Here is a 16,868-nt window from a genome sequence, read left to right as displayed (position 1 = left end):
TATTTACTCAGCCTTCTTAAAAATGCATGTCACTGAGGAATTACATAAGGCAGTATTTTACTATACTTATTACTCATCTTTTTATACTTGGGGATATGTGAACACCGTTTTTTCTGAATTATAAGGGCTAAGGAAATGTTGGTTGTATTGAGGGTAACATAATCCATGATACAATAATTCTTAGCCTTTGTAATTGTTCCATCAAGGACAATTAACCACTATAGAAATTTACTAAGCAGAGGGCTTGCTGGTGTGCCATTTACTGGCAGATAATGTCTGGGGGAGATGCATGGAGTACCACTAGACTCTTACTAGGAAGCAACCAAGAGAATATACTCATGCACCTTGGGCTCAGGAGAAAAAAAAATAACAAAAAACTGCCTTTTACTGCAAGAGTCCATTGCTGGCTTGAAGCAGGTTAAAAAGAAACTTCCATACTAAGAAAGAAAAATTCTTAAGATTTGAAAAACAAAGTGATGTGGCAGACAAATGGATGGTTCAGTTCATACAAACCAGGCAATTTCCAGTTGACAACAGCTGGACACTTAATTCTGTATTACTATATAACTTTTTTTCTTTCCCATCAATACAGTTCAAGATTAAAAACAGAATGATGATAGGAAATTATTTAAGTATGGTATTGCCTTAATATAAATCTAAACATCAGAAGCTTTTACAATTAGAATTGGGAAGAAAAACAAAAATCATTACTTTCATGATGTAACTATAGACTGATCAAAAAGGGACATAAGAATAGAAATAAAATTACAAAGTAAAGTATAATAATTTAACTGCTTTTTTATTGGCTAAAATGCTGTACAACTTTTTTAAATGTAGATTTGGATATCAATTTTCCTTTCAGAAAATGTCACTGAATTGTTGATGTCCTTTGGTCAAAACAATACCACTCCAGCTAGAAGACCACCAAAAACCCTTCAAATTTGCTGCAAGCCTTGCTCACACTTGACATAAAGGAAATCTGCCTACAAAAGATAAAGAACAGTCAACTCAACACTGGTCACGTTTTTAAAAAATTTATGTTTAAAGTATTACAGATTTCCCCTTTTCCTCCCCATTGACCCCCTTCTACCTGGCTCCAACCCCACCCCAGGCATTCACCACACTATTGTCTGTGTCCATGGGTTATGCATATAAGTTCTCTGGTTAATCTCTTCCTGCTCCCCCACCCCTTTTGCTCTGAGATTTGTCAGTTTGTTCCATCCTTCCATGTCCCTGGGTCTACTTTGTTAGTTTATTTTGTTCATTAGATTCCACATATAAGTGAGATCACATGATACTTGTCTTCCACTGACTGGCTTATTTCGCTTAGCACAATACTCTCCAGTTCCATCCATGCTGTCCCAAAGGGTAAGAGGTCCTCCCTTTTCACAGCTGCATAGTGTTCCATTTGGTAAATGAACCACAGCTTTTTTATCCACTCATCTACTGATAGGCACTTGGGATGTTTCCAGATCTTAGCTATTATAAACAGTGCTGCTATGAACATCGGGGTGCATATATCCTTTCTCATTGGTGTTTTGGGATTCTTAGGATATATTCTTAGAAGTGAGATCACTGGGTCAAATGGCAGTTCCATTTTTATTTTTTGAGGAAACCCATACTGTTTTCCATAGTGGCTGCACCAGTCTACATTCCCACCAGCAGTTTACAAGGGTTCCATTTTCTCCACAGCCTCACCAGCACTTGTCATTTGATGTGTTGATGGTACCCATTCAGGCAGGTGTGAGGTGATACCTCATTTTCGTTTTAATTTGCGTATCTCTGATGATTAGTGATTTTGAGCATTTTTTCATATGTCTCTTGGCCACCTGTCTCTCTTCTTTGGGGGACTCTCTATTTAGGTCATTTGCCCATTTTTTAATTGGATTATTTGTCTTCCTTTTGTTAAGTTGTATCAGTTATTAATATATTTTGGAAATTAACCACTTATCAGATGTAGCATTTGCAAATATGTTCTCCCATACAGTGAGATCCCTTTTCATTTTGTTGATGGTTTCTTTGAAGCTTTTTATTTTGATGTAGTCCCATCTGTTTACTTTCTCCTTCATTTCCCTTGCCCTAGGAGATGTATAAGCAAACATATTGCTATGAGAGATGTCTGAGATTTTTTTGTTGTTGTTAATCCTCAACCGAGAATATTTTTTTCCATTGATTTTTAGGAAGAGTGGAAGGGAGAAGGGGAGGAAAGAGAGAGAAAAAAACATCAACATGAGACACACACATAGATTGGTTGCCTCCTGAACGCACCATGACCTGAGCAGGGATTAAACCTGCAACCCAGGCCCATGCCCTGGACCAGGAATCAACCTTTGACCTTTGGTGCTTAGACTGATGCTCTAACCACTTAGCAACACAAGCCAGGGTTAAGATTTTGCTGCCTATTGTTTCTTGTAGGATTTTTATGTTTCCATGACTTACATGTAAGTTTTTACCCATTTTGAGTTTATTCTTGTATATAGTGTAAGTTGGTGGTCTAGTTTCATTTTTTTGCATGTACCTGTCCAATTTTCCCAACACCATTTTTTGAAGAGACTACCTTTTACTCCATTGTATGCTCTTGCCTCCTTTGTCAAATATTAACTGACCATAATGACATGGGTCTATTTCTGGGTTCTCTGTTCTGTTCCATTGATCTACATGCCCGTTCTTGGGCCATTACCAGGCTGTTTTGGTTACAATGGCTTTGTAGTATAATTTGATATCCAGTATTGTGATCCCACCTACTTTGTTCTTCTTTCTCAAAATTTGCTGAGGCTATCCAGGGCCTTTCTTGGTTCCATATAAATTTCTGGAGTAATTGTTCTAGATCTGTGAAATATGTCATTGATATTTTAATAGGAATTGCCTTGAATCTATAGATTGCTTTGGGTAGTATGGACATTCTAATGATGAACATGGTATATTCTTCCACTTGTTTGTATCTTCCACTATTTCTTTTTTCAATGTTCTATAGTTTTCTAGGTACAGGTCTTTTACCTCCTTGGTTAAGTTTATTCGTAGGTATCATATCTTTTGTTGTTGCAATGGTAAATGGGACTGTTTTTTAAGCTTCTGAGAGTTCATTATTGGTGTATAAAAATGCCATCAATTTATGGATGTTAATTTTGTATCCTGCTACTTGGGTGAATTCATCTGTTAAATCTCTTAGTTTTTTGGCGGTGTCTGTAGGGTTTTTTATATACAATATCATGTTATCTATGAATAATGACAGTTTCACTTCCTCCTTTCCAATTTGGATGCCTTTTATTTTTTCTTCTTGTCTGATTGTTGTGGCTAAAACTTCCAGTACTATGTTGAATAAGAGTGGTGAAAGTGGACAACCCTGTCTTTTTCCTGTTAAGGAAAACCCTTTTAGTTTTTGCCCATTGAGTATGATGTTAGCTGTAGGTTTGTCATATTTGGCCTTTATTATGTTGAGGTATGAAACATTTATTCCCACTTTGCTGAGTATCAAAAATGGGTGTTGGATTTTTTTTAATAATTTTTATTTTTGTTTAAAGTATTACAGATGTCCCTGTTTCTCCCCAATGACCCTTTCCCCTCTGTTCCTTCCCCCTCCCCAGTCACTCTCCCCACCATTGTCCGTGGGGTGTTGGATTTTGATTAATGTCGTTTGTATGCTCTACTTTGTTCTTTATCTTGTTTCATTTCTACTTTTTAAAATAGTCATATCTCATCTGGGGATTTTTTTTTCCACTGAAACTACACCAGAGATTATCTATACTTGCTGTCATTGCTCCTCATTTGATATACTTCAGTTAAAGTCCAAGTATATTCATTCCTCTTTAATCTATAAAACTCATGGCTAGATGCTGCTTACTCATTCTGAGATCTTACTCCTACAAAGACTACCAACACCCCAAAACAAGTTTATAAAATTCTGCTTTCTTTTAGTGATGACTGTTTACTCGTTTTCAATATATTTTTTGTTATAAAAAAGAAAGTTTAGTTTCTCTTCTTTGAATAAAATATTTTAAAAAGATGATCAAAAAAGAGGCCAAAAGAACATCCTAGATATACTCACACTGAATGCTCTTTAAGGGTGGAGATAATATCTTACTTTGTTCGCCTTTCAAATACTCATGACAACAAACTGCCAAAAATATAGTATTAGATTTAATGAATAACTAAATAAATAAAAATCTCAAAAACACTTAATAAACTTTTACTATATGTATCAAGGCAATGAAAGGTGCTGAGATAAAGACAGTTCTTATCCTCAAGAGCCTCCATCTAGGAGGGAAGAAAACATGTGAACAGATTATCACACTAGAGTTAGGTATGAAGTACTCTGAGAACACAGTAGAAAATAGATTCCACAGTGAGCACTTTGATCACAAGAGATCTATCACTTTGTGATAAGTGGCTACAAAGGCTACTTTTGTGGGAGAACATTAAACTTATCCCCTTCATGATCTCAAAAAGTTAAAGATATATTCCAAATACTTTTAACTTTTTATTAACTCTCAAAGGCTGAATGTACCATTTTTAGCCCGTTTTCATCATTATAAGCCACTTATATAGCTTACTATTGTAATTAAAGTCTCTAGGACACCACCCAATAGCAGAAAAACACTAGCAGGAAAATTTGTTAGTTTGTTCCACTCACACTAATTCTCTCATCACCAACAAAAAAAAAGGCCTTCTTTTAAAAGTATTAACCCACCTAATCTTCTACAGACCTAATGAACGTATTAATGTTAGATAGGTAGTATCACTATAGCGAAGAACAGTTTATAAAAGAATGAGAAAGACCACCAGAATGTACCTATGTCTAAGAAGTTCCAGGCAGGACTGGGTTCTATGCTATTAGATAAATTTCCTGTGCTGTGTAGGCAATGAGGTACGTAGAATGGGTCATCTATTAACTCCATATCATTTAGATGTCACAGCATTTCATTGGGTCATGCTGACAATGTACTACACTATACTATAAACAAGGAAATAAATATACCATTTATTAGTATTTCCTACAAGAAAAGGAATCTTTTTAAATGTGAACAATTATGATATAATAACCTTTTAGTAATAAACCAATAATAATCAGGTAATAAACCAAGCATTTTCTTTATCCACAGGAGACAATGACAAGCTCTACTCTAAATCATGTTATTTAGTAGTAATTTGCACTGCTCTAAGTCTGAGTAAAGCAAAATAATTCATTTATTTGAAATGAAATTAGATTACCCAGGAATAAGCATCTGGACAAAGATCTAAACACAGTCTTCAAAAGTTTAAAATAAATTTTTCCTCCATAATCACGATCAACATATCTGCAGTCATTGGCATACTTACCACACTGACTGAATTTTTCTTTTAGTTTCTGCCAAGTCAAGTCAAAAGGCAGCTAGAATGAAAAAAGGTATTAGTAACAGATATACAAGGCAAAAAATAATTTTAAGTATCCTTTACATTTAGTTGCTTACATTTCTGACAAATATCTGGTTGCCTTTGGAGCCTATTCTGTCTCTCATTCCGCTTCCCATCGGGCCCGATAAAAATCCTCGATCCATATCGATGCTTCTTTCCAGTATAGCTCCTATACCTGGTCCCATTCTATCAAAGCTGGAACTCATCCGATCCAGTCCCATCCCCATTCCTCCAGTCACACTGTTCATGCCACCCATTCCACCACCTGGATTTTCAGGAAGGGACGAGAGGATTTGGAAGTTTGGTATTTTGTTTTAAAAACAGAAGGAGAAGGAAGAAGAGGGAATGAATCATTTTTGAGAAAGAAAGGGAGAGAAAAATTAATTCATTTATGTATTAGATAATATGTAAGCATAAAATTATTTTCATATGCACAATATAACAATCTTCCAAAGAACAGAATTTAATTTGGTACACATTTGGTTAGTTGAATGTTAATGGCTAATTGAATTTGTTAATTTTAGCCACTATGTAATACATTATATACATATATTTCTATAAAATTACACTTGATCATAAAACTCATCATATGTAAGTTATGTAAATTTTCTACCAATTACTTTATCCATTAATGTTACAGTATTTATCCTTTTATTTTCCAATAATACACCAAGTTTAATAATTGCTAAAACAAAAATATATGGGGCAAATTTGAATTATTACAACTCCAACACATCAACTGTTGCTCTCATCATACTCTCCTACCTAGTATTCTTTTTCTAGCTTCCCTTTCACCTCAGTATCGTCTGTGTCACATATAATTTCTTTTTTTGCATCAATTCAATTTTCAATAACCACAGAAATACATAAATTTTAATGTCAATGTTATATAAAACTTGTGGAGGTAACAATAAAAAATGAAATCACACCCCTTCAGCCAGAGCTTGAGAATTGAGCTCAGAGCACATATCTACTTCATTCTTATGCACTGAGTCCCTCCCCTTTAACTATTCCAGTCCTACTCATTCTCAAAACGTATCCCTTTTTCTCATACCTAAAATGCTCACACACAGAAATTCTAAAAATTAACATCACCCTCCAATTGGCTTTCTGTGAATAACAAATACAAAATCAGGGAAACAGAGTGTAAACACTGAGGTGAAAGAGGGAAGGTAGGGAAGTTACCAATAATAGGAAAATGGCCAAGGCTGAAAAGATGACGACAAGAAGGAATAAAATGAGAAGCAAGGGACAACAGAAGCAGGTAGCTTCAGCTGACAGGATTTTTGCATTCACTCTTAGCACAGTTCAAATAGACTGTCTCCTATTTGTGAGATTTCAATCAATTAAAGGAAGTCTATAAAGTATGGAGAGCTCTAGAGACATGGTCCAGTAAGCAACAGAGGTAAAAAAACTCAGCCATGTGTTAAGCCTTAAGATAAGGCCTAAAATGTGGTAGTGGAAACAGATGGAAGCGATTCAGTACTCCCCACCATTTCAACTACTCCTGATTCTACCACATGGAAGGTTTAAGAGGAGAGAAAATAAGCATCTCTTTCAACCTTATCCCTCAACTTCAAAGGAGGTCTCTTTGGAAGAGTTATATCTGGGGAAATTCACCTGTGTCTTCCAAAAGACAAAAACGGTATTCGCAGATGAAATAATCTAGTAATCAGCAGCAGTTGTAGAGAATAAACAAGGAATCTAAGTTGGTGCTAAAGCAAAAGTTGTTCTTGGCACAAGATCAGAGAAATCCCCAGACCTCTTAGGTGGAAAGGAGATTCTTGGGTTGGCTTATAGTTAACACATACTCTGGTGTTAGTTTAGAAATATCAAAGAAGTAAACTTCGGTTACTTTAGAAATTTCAGTGATCAAACAGAAAAGTTCAATAACTATCAAAGTTTCTCTAAATTATAACAAGACATTATTAACATATAAGAGCAAAGTATTACTATACTACAATAACTACTCTTGCAAAGCCTTTTGCAAGCACACAATATTACTGAATAAATTCTAGTAAAATTTAAACCTACTTATTCCAGATCCTACTGGACCCATGTTAGAAGCTCCTATTCTTCCTGCAAACCCTCCAATCATTGCACTGCCTAAACAAGGATGGAAAGATAATATACTAATTAATTTAAATAATCATATTTTAAAAGTCCCAAGGTACTATGCTCTCAGAAGATGTACAGTAACTGAAAAGTATAGTCTTCTAGAAATAGGGTTCAAATATGTAAGATACTAAAAAAGAGAGCTAGTACATTAAAATCCATAGTGTTTTTCTAGTAACAAATTGTGTGAAACATATATTTCCAAGTTTTCACACAAAAAGAGAAATAAACTTTGAAAAATATAATCTGCGAAAAGACATATTCAGCCAGCCTACCAAGTCTACCAAAGGAATCTCCAAAGCCTCGATTTATTCCAATATCACCACGTCCAAAATCTCTCTCCATGCTGCTGGTCATTGCACCACGGTATAGCTCTGAAAAAATTATGCAACAAATTAACCCTTTTTCAAGTATATCAATACACAGTAATCCATTTAGGAACATAATGAAACTAAAGAGACAGCAAAAGTCACAAATATAAAAAAGGTCAGTGATTTAGCCAACTTACTACCTCACATACCACATATATCCTGTTTCACCACGCCTGTCCCTATTACCAAATGCCCACATATGCCCTCTGAAGACAGCTATAGTACCCAATTCTAAGTAGGGGGGAACATTTTAAATATAAGTTAAACTAAATGTAGCATATACATCCCACTACATACATTTACTTACCTCCCATTCGGCCAACTCCTCCAAATCCTCCCATGCTATTCATTGCTTCCAGACCACCAAACCCAATTCCTATGGAATAAAAATTAATTTTGAGATTTGACTGTCAGTCATATAGCTGAAAGGTACATTTGTAAATGTTAAGTCTCACCACTAAGCTCTTCATCTACCCTACCTTGTGCAGCTGCTTAACACATCACCTTCCATGTCCCTTAAGTATGTACTGGGCTCAGTTTCTGCTAGCAGCCTTTAGGGAGTGAGCCAGCAATAAACCATGACTTTTTCCCCCTTGGAATTCTCAACACAGTTCCTTATTTACTAAAAATGGTAATGGGTACGTATGAAAAACAAGTGTTTATACATACCACCTCCAATTCTATTCATTCCTCCAAAACCTGGACCATCCATTCCCATACCTCAAATAAAATACACAGAATGTACTTTCAGTAAATCTTATTTTCATGACTAAGAATGACATAATGCAATACAGCAAAAATAGATAACACTGGTTTAGTCACAATGGAACACTAAGAGAAGCAGCAGGGTACAGGTGGGATGGTTTAAAGTGCTGTGCCGCAGTTGTCTAATCATGTCTTCAAAAAGGCTTCTTTGAATATTTATTAGACAAGAAAACAAAATTCACTGGTCACACATTCAGTTAGAAAATATCTAGGATGATTTTTTTTTTTTTTTTTTTCAGGACAAAAAAATATCACTATCACTGATTTTATTTTTTTAGACAAACACAGAGTTAACACTGTAGCAGAGTTACACATCAGGTCAGAAAGTTAAGCACTCCTCTACACATGACAGCTAAGGGAGCATTAAAAATTAAAGAATAAAAATAGTATGTATTTAGGAGGGTGGAAGGTTTAAGAGTAAGGAAGAAATCCCATCTGTTTGGATCAGAATGATTACCATAACTACCCTCATAATTTAAAGGGTAGCTATAGCATCTCAAAAAAAAAAAAAGGAATCTGATAGCATTTATTAGTCTATCAATTAAAATAGCAGTTCTCAAAGTATGGTCTGGGGACCCTTGGGGGTCTAATAGGTCAAAACTATTTCATTCATACTAAGATATTATTTGATTGTTTTACTCTCATTCTCTCATGAGTATAATGTGGAATTTCCCAAAAACTACTATATAATGTAAGATAGTGTAACAAATTAAATGCAGAAAATACAATAGCATTGCTGTCTTATATTAAGCCCAACATTAAAGAGATGTACAAAAAGGTAAAATAATGCCACTTTTGTCACTAATTCTTTTGTATTGGAAAATATAATTTATTTTCTTAAAAAAGTATATTTATGGCCCTGCCCAGTGTGGTTCAGTTAGTTGGACATCATCCCATGCACCGAGGAGTTGCTGGTTCAATTCCCGTCAGGACACATGGCCCAAGTTACAGGCTCAATCCTGGGTAGAGAGTGTGCAGGAGCCAGCTGATCAATGTTTCGCTCTAATATTGATGGTTCTCTCTCTCCCTCCTCCCTTCCTTTCTCTCTAAAAATCAATAAAAAATCTTTTTTTAAAGTATATTTATGTTAACATAATGAGTTTATAATTATTTTAAAATAAATTTATAAATATGTTTTAATTTCTAAGATAGTAAATATTGATAAATATAATCATACACACAAAAGAACTTTGGAGCCTTCAACAAATTTTAAGTTTAAAAAAGTTTAAAAACCAATCTTCAAAAATAAACTGTAAGTTAGTCCAGGTGAAGAGCCAAATACTATCTAAAAAGCTACCTACCCAACTAGATATACAAATTTAAACTCTTTATGATATGATAGCCTTTCAGCCATTCCACAAGGCACTATGTTGAACATTTGCCTTTTGCCTTTTAAAACCAATTCAAAAATCCACAGTGCTAAAAGGCTAGCTACAGCACAGTTGATCTAAGAGAAAACCTCCTGACATCTGCCCATCTTCTTTCATGTCCTTTGCTCCCCAAGGTTTCATTCCTTTTCCAAACTGAAGTGACATCCTAAATATCCAACTATAAAATACAGTCCTTTAAACATTATTACTAACTAGTAAATGTGAGCTTTATGACTTAGCAAATGTATCTCTTAAAAAGAAATAAGAAAGAATACTCACCACTTGGACCTAAATTTCCCATTACACCACCTATATTCAACTGACTGGCACTAATAGGCTGTCCACCTGGACCAAGTCCCATTCCAATGCCTCCAAGACCACCTGAAACACAAATATAAGAATATTACCAGCACATATATGATTTACTAACTGGCACTACAATTTTTTTAAAAAGCTATAAGCCTGTAGTACTATCTATAAATTCCACAAATTTATAAATAAGACCACTGGTTCTTGTTTTCATTGGAATGCAGCACTCTGCACACTCACTATAATATCATTTATAAATAATGAGAAGTGTTTTATAAAGGCGGTCCATTTTATATCCCAATTAAAGGCATATTGAAAAGGACTAATAAAATACTAAAAGGATTTTGAATATTGTATCACCTTCTATGTGGCATACATACCTGAAAATGGGACTTTTTTGCATTTGTAGAACCACTTAAAATCCAAGGATTACGTTAATGGTTCAAATCAAACTAAAAAGTCAGCTACCATGAAAATATTGAATAAAGCAAATGTTCCATTACCTAGTTTTATCACTGACATGTTTTTTATATTTATATGGTACCTTAAATGTTTTTACATCTATTATCCATAGACGACGTAATTTTTGAGACTTTAAGTTACTTCCACAATGTCATCTAGCTAAGTGGTTAAGACTAGATTTAAGTTTTCTGTCTCTAAATCCAATATTCTGTTTACTACTTCTCTTAAAAGAAATGAATTAAATTAATTGAAAATAGACTTTAAGAAGAGGATTTGATGGCCTTAAAGACAGAACTAATTGATATTTAAGTAAGAACTGTTTTGTTCTACTTTTAAAGTTCTTACTAGTTAATGTAGCGATTAGGGGCTGAGAAAACCATATACTTTATATATGTGTGTGTGTGTGTGTGTGTGTGCGCATAGATAGATAGATAGATAGATACATAGATATATGTATTTTAAAAGGTAGAGTACAGAAGTATGTTGTGTTAAATTAGAAAGATCAATGTGACCTAGTAAAGGAAATCTTTTTTCAGCTTAGTCCCTAAAAATGGTCCAACTGAAAGCAACTGTAAATCTGAACATCAGCAATGCTCATGTCTACACCTAAGCACTCATATTTTCATCTCTGATATCATTCTTCACTAAAACGAACTAGGCCTCTTTGAAAGCAGGTCAATTCCATGTATTCAACTAAAAAAATCTTCATGGTTCTGGGAAATTCTGTTTTTAACCAAAAAGTCAAATAGTAGTGTCAGAGGCATAGGAAATGAGGTAGCTCCCACTTGCCAAGTTACAATTTGAGCAAATGAAAGGAGGGAAAGAGAAAAAAATATGGGTAGGTTAATAACAATTAACATAACTATAACAAATTGATTCTGTCAAAGTCTATGAATTTACATATGTCAATAAGAGTACATAAAAACATTTACATAAAACATAATATAAAGTAAGTATAAATGTAATAGAGGATTTAGTTTTTATCTAAAGTATTAATAGTTGAAAAGTAAATTGGGAGATCCTACATAAAGCCAGGATCTTGAAAGATGACACCCTGGCCCAGCCGGGTGTGGCTCAGTGGTTGAGCGTTGACCTGGGATCCAGGCGATCAGGGTTCGATTCCTGGTCAGGGCACATGCCCAGGTGGGCTCGATCAATGACTCTCTCATCATTGATGTTTCTATCTCTCTCTCTCCCTCTCCTTTCCTCTCTCTGAAATCAATAAAGATATATTTAAAAAAAAAAAAAAAAAAGATGACACCCTGAATGGTAAGGTGAGCTTGATGGAGACAGAAAGAACTGCCCTATAAAAGGAGAAGGGGCAATATTCAAAGACACATGTGCTAAGAATATTCTAGTTTATCCTTTAAAAATGAGTATCCATATTATGAAAGCTTGATAAATAGTAATCCACGCCACCTACACTGTAGTGAAATTGCATATCAAAGACAAAGACCTTAAAATCAGCTATATGAAGAACACAGCTTGCCCATAAAGAAAGGACAGATAGCTGATTTAGTAGCAACAATAGAAGCCAGATGACTATGGAATATTTTCAAAGTGCTAAGAGAAAATAACTATCAATCTTATAAACTATACAAATGAAACTATCTTTGAATACATCTGTAGAAAAACCAAAATTGAGAGAATTTACTAACATTAGATCCTCAATGAGAGAGCTTTTAAAATATATGCTTCAGGGGAAAAAATTAGTGCCAGGGTCTAGGGAAAGCAGAGAAATGATGAGACCAAAGGGGGGAAAAAAAAAGGTAAATAATAATAATGACAGATTTGTGGAGTTAAAAAAAGAAAAAAAAAGAAATACAGGAATAAAACAGAGCAATAAGCATATAATTCAATAGAAAAATGATCAGAATTAAAGCATTCAAAGGTCACTCTATTATTGAGCAAGAGAATAATTACATTAATTTGAGACTTTATAAAGACATTAAAATTTCTAGGATAACCACTAAAAGAGAAAGATAGGAGAAAAATAAGATAATAAATCAATAAATGTAAACAAAACTGTTGTATCTACATTAATATTAGACAAAAGACTAAAAAGTAGTTTCTGAAAGTAAAATCACTCTATAATGATAAAATTTGGATTCAATGGGAAAACATCTTTTCTAAACTTGGATGCACCTACTGTTAGCTTTAAAATATTTGTTATTTTATTTTTTCTATCGCTATTTATCCCCTCTATGCCCTTTTCCAACTCCACACTCTCCCCCACCATCACCACACTGTTGTCCATGTCCATTAGTTCTTTTTTTTTTTTTTCCTCAATCCCTCCACAATCACCCCCAACACCCTGCCACACACACACCAGAGCTGTCTGCCTGCTCTCTATCTATGAGTCTGTCCCTATTTTGCTCGGTAGTTCAGTTTGTTCATTAAATTCCACATGAGTGTAGTTTTAAAACATTTAAAGTAAAAATAAGAAAAAATAGACAAATCCACCATTTTAGTGAGAGATTTTATCATATACACTTCTAAGTAACTGACCGCACAAGCAAACAAAATTATTAGGAGCCATAAGACCATTTAAATGATTTTAAAACTTGAACATATACAAAACACTACATTCACCAAGCACACCTGGAATATTTATAAAAATGTGCCATATATTAGGCCAAAATGCAAAATTTAAATTAATTCCAAAGAACCACAATGATATAGACTATCTTCTCTGGCCACAATGTTAAGTTAGAAAATAATAAAAAATTATAACGGTAATTTAATAAAAAGTAAATAACAATAAAAACGCTCCATAACAGTCTTGTATAAAGCAGCCAGATTTATAGTCATAGCTACTTACATTAGAAAATAGAAGCTGCAAATTAGTGAAATAGTCAACTTAAGGAGTTAGGACAAAAATAAGAGGCTAAACCCAAAGAAACAGATAGAAGAAAATAATAAAGCTTAGAGCAGAAATTAAAATACCGAAAACAAAATTTAGTTCTTTGAAAGCACTAATAAAACTGACAAAAATCTCTAAGCAAAACTGACCAAGAAAAAAAGATAAATTGCAAACCTTGAAAACTTAAAAGATAGAACTATAGATATGGCAAAATTTTAAGAGACTATTTTATGCCAACAAATCTTAAAATGGACAAAAATGGTAAAATTCTTAGAAAACCAGAAATAACCAAAAGTGACTCAAGAAGCAAGAGAAAATATGAACAATCAATAGTTAAAAATCTTCCCCAAAACAATACACCAAGGCCAGACTGTTTCACCTGTAATTTCTAGCAAACATCAAGAGAAGAGATCATTCTATTAGAAAAAGCACACACATTCTTCAAATTATTACTTCTAATAACAAAAATTAGAATAACTAAGAAACAGAAAAACATATAAAATGTGGTATTAGCAGTTAAAATGAAGGAACTAGAGCTAAATGTATCAACATAAATGAATATCAAAAAAACAATGTTGAACTAAAAACAGCAAGTTGCAGAATAATATATATAGTATGATGTCACACACACCAAATTTTAAATCCAGCAAAACAATTCCATATAACGTTTGTGGATTTATAAATGTGTAGTCAAATTATTAAAACCGAAAAGACAAACACTGTATTCATAATAAGTTGTTTCCTCAAGGTAAGATATCTGGTGAGAGGTGGGCGGGGGAGTAGAGGAATCTCAACTTTATCTGTAAAGTTTTATTTTAAAGAAAAATCACCTAAAACAAATATGGACTATGATGGATACATGAGTAATTTTAGGTTTGTCTGTATATCTAAGGTATTTTATTAAGAAGTTTAACAATAACCAGAGAAGGTACAGTAAAACAGTAAGAACAAGAGCTAGTATTTATTGAGTGGTTACATTATTCGAAAACTGTGCTAAGTGCTTTATATATATTAACTCACGCAATACTCATCCAATTTCATGAAATAGGTTACTATTATCACTCTCATTTTACAGATGGGGTATTGAGACACAGGTGTTAAGTACGTTACATTGTGATTTTATAATCCTTTGGAAAAACATTTTGATAATATTGATCAATGAGCATACCTTGAAAAACCTATAAATCTACTTCAGGATACCTATCTTAAGGCTGTAACTAAAACATACCAAAGATCTGTATACAAAAGGATATGAATTACTTTGTTGTTGATTAAAGGAAAAAAAAATTAGACACCTAAATATACATAACAGTATGGAGCATTCATATAATAGACTATTATACATTCAATAAAAATATTTGGAAATAATTTTCAACATGGAATAATACTTACACTCTATTTTAAACAAAAAAAATACAAAATTATTGTGTGGTAATTCTCAACTATGTAAGAAATATACATAGAAGGAGAGACTGGAAAAAAATACAAAAAATGTTATAATGGAGATAGCTTATGGGAGGTAAAATTACAAAGAGTTTTCTCCCCTCATGTATGTAAGCTAATCAAATTTTTTAGTATATATTACTTTTATAATGAGGAAAAACTACCAAAGAGAGAAAAAAATGGCACATATTTATCGTCTGTCTTCCTAATCTATCATGCCAAACTATCTGCATAACTCCAAACTTTGGGCAACTTGGGATATAGGCACAAAAACAAGGAGTTCTGCTTAGCAAATAATAAAACTGAAAAACGAGTTTGTATTTTTCTGATGGCTTTTACTTACGTGGTAATTGTGGTGTTTTACTGTCATGTGAACGGTAGTCTTCATGAGGGACAGACTTGTCATCCTAATTACAAAAAAGTTTATTATAAGGTTAATATATAACTAAAAAGATCTGCAATGTAGAGAGCAGATAAGAGAAGAGATGAAGTGATATATAGGAACTCACCATTTTCACATGCATAGGTCTATCAAACAAAAACTGCCCATTGAACATAGCTGTTGGTTCAGTCAAGGAAAGCCAGTTAAGACAACTATAAAATTATACTTGAATACAAACACATTTTAATAATCCAAGTCAGACTATCTAGTATTTTAATCAACATCTTTAATATTTTACTCATTTGTATTGTGTCTTCTATATATTCAAAAACTTCAATTCTTTGCTTTATAGGTTTGATTTTATATATAAAATGTATTCTTTTAATTCAACCATTGAGAAAAAAAATTTAACACTGCTTCATTTAAAGCAATTGTATTAATTTACAATGGATTACATAACTGTCAAGAGCATGTATGCATATAATTAATTGTGGCGGGAAGAGAAAGTAGAAAAAGGTTCATACCAGGCCTGTACAATATGGCTAATTCAAGTTTTAAGAGTGACTTTAGTACTTGGACATAGAAAAGGTTTTACGTACTGGAGACTAAAGTCTAACACACATTTCTAAGCCAGGCAACCTTAAATTCCAGGACTCCCACAAAGTGGTTGGTATTAAGCTTCTTCAACCTTATTAAATAGCCCTAAAGTGTAAATCAGGATACAAATTGCTTGAACTGCTTCAATTGCTTGTTCAAAAGTGACTGTGCCCATTCCTCTGCTCTTGCCATCTTTGTCTTCTTTAATATCTGCCCGCTTTACAGTTCCAGCTATGCTGAACACTTCCTTTAGCTTCTTCCAACCAACTTTGAAGTCAAGCTTAACATAAAATTATATAAAGTTACGTACCTAATAAACCCCTCCCCATTTATAAATAATACAAACAAATCTTTTCTAAACTCTCAAACTATAAAGAACTATAATTCTTGTTAAACAGTATATCAATAATATTCAAATACAAAGATCTTAAGTTGTTTAAAATTAGTTAAGCTACATCTATGTTGTTCCTTATCCTTAATTTTTTTAAATTCCCAAAACAGTCTCTCACCTACTCAATCCTGTTTTGTACATTTGAAACTTGCACATCTATTTTTACTGAGAGAAATTCAGATTTTGGAAAGTATTGTTGATATCACTGACTTTCAAAAGCTTAAAACAAACAAATGACAAACCAACTACAACATGCACATTCACAAATATCAAATTTTAAAGCTAAAGAAATCTACTTACCAATATGAACAAAAGTCACATACAATAAAAGTAAATAATGTCAAGAACTGCTAAGTGTTTATAAATTCCACAGTTCTCTTTTTTCAAAATTCTAAATACTCGTATATAC

The 16,868-nt window shown here is 33.4% G+C and overlaps 1 protein-coding gene across 2 annotated transcripts in view; it reads right to left on the bottom strand.

Moving 5' to 3' along the window:
- MYEF2 (myelin expression factor 2) overlaps positions 1 to 16,868 on the bottom strand; it is a 38,134-nt gene that overhangs the window by 8,718 nt on the left and 12,548 nt on the right. The window contains exons 7-16 of one of the 2 annotated variants that reach the window (XM_087821666.1): positions 16,195 to 16,348; positions 15,599 to 15,648; positions 15,433 to 15,496; positions 10,292 to 10,393; positions 8,547 to 8,597; positions 8,185 to 8,253; positions 7,782 to 7,880; positions 7,426 to 7,497; positions 5,448 to 5,656; positions 5,317 to 5,368 (exon numbers count right to left, since the gene is read on the bottom strand). In XM_087821666.1, the coding sequence (XP_087677792.1) occupies positions 5,317 to 5,368; positions 5,448 to 5,656; positions 7,426 to 7,497; positions 7,782 to 7,880; positions 8,185 to 8,253; positions 8,547 to 8,597; positions 10,292 to 10,393; positions 15,433 to 15,496; positions 15,599 to 15,648; positions 16,195 to 16,348 (922 nt within the window). The remainder of the gene's footprint in view (positions 1 to 5,316; positions 5,369 to 5,447; positions 5,657 to 7,425; positions 7,498 to 7,781; positions 7,881 to 8,184; positions 8,254 to 8,546; positions 8,598 to 10,291; positions 10,394 to 15,432; positions 15,497 to 15,598; positions 15,649 to 16,194; positions 16,349 to 16,868) is intronic. The other variant, XM_087821667.1, reaches the window with a different exon arrangement.

Source organism: Miniopterus natalensis, chromosome 1, assembly GCF_054644295.1.
Source record: "Miniopterus natalensis isolate mMinNat1 chromosome 1, mMinNat1.hap1, whole genome shotgun sequence".
In the NCBI taxonomy this organism is placed as follows: Eukaryota; Metazoa; Chordata; class Mammalia; order Chiroptera; family Miniopteridae; genus Miniopterus; species Miniopterus natalensis.
This window is presented reverse-complemented; position numbering and strand designations above follow the sequence as displayed.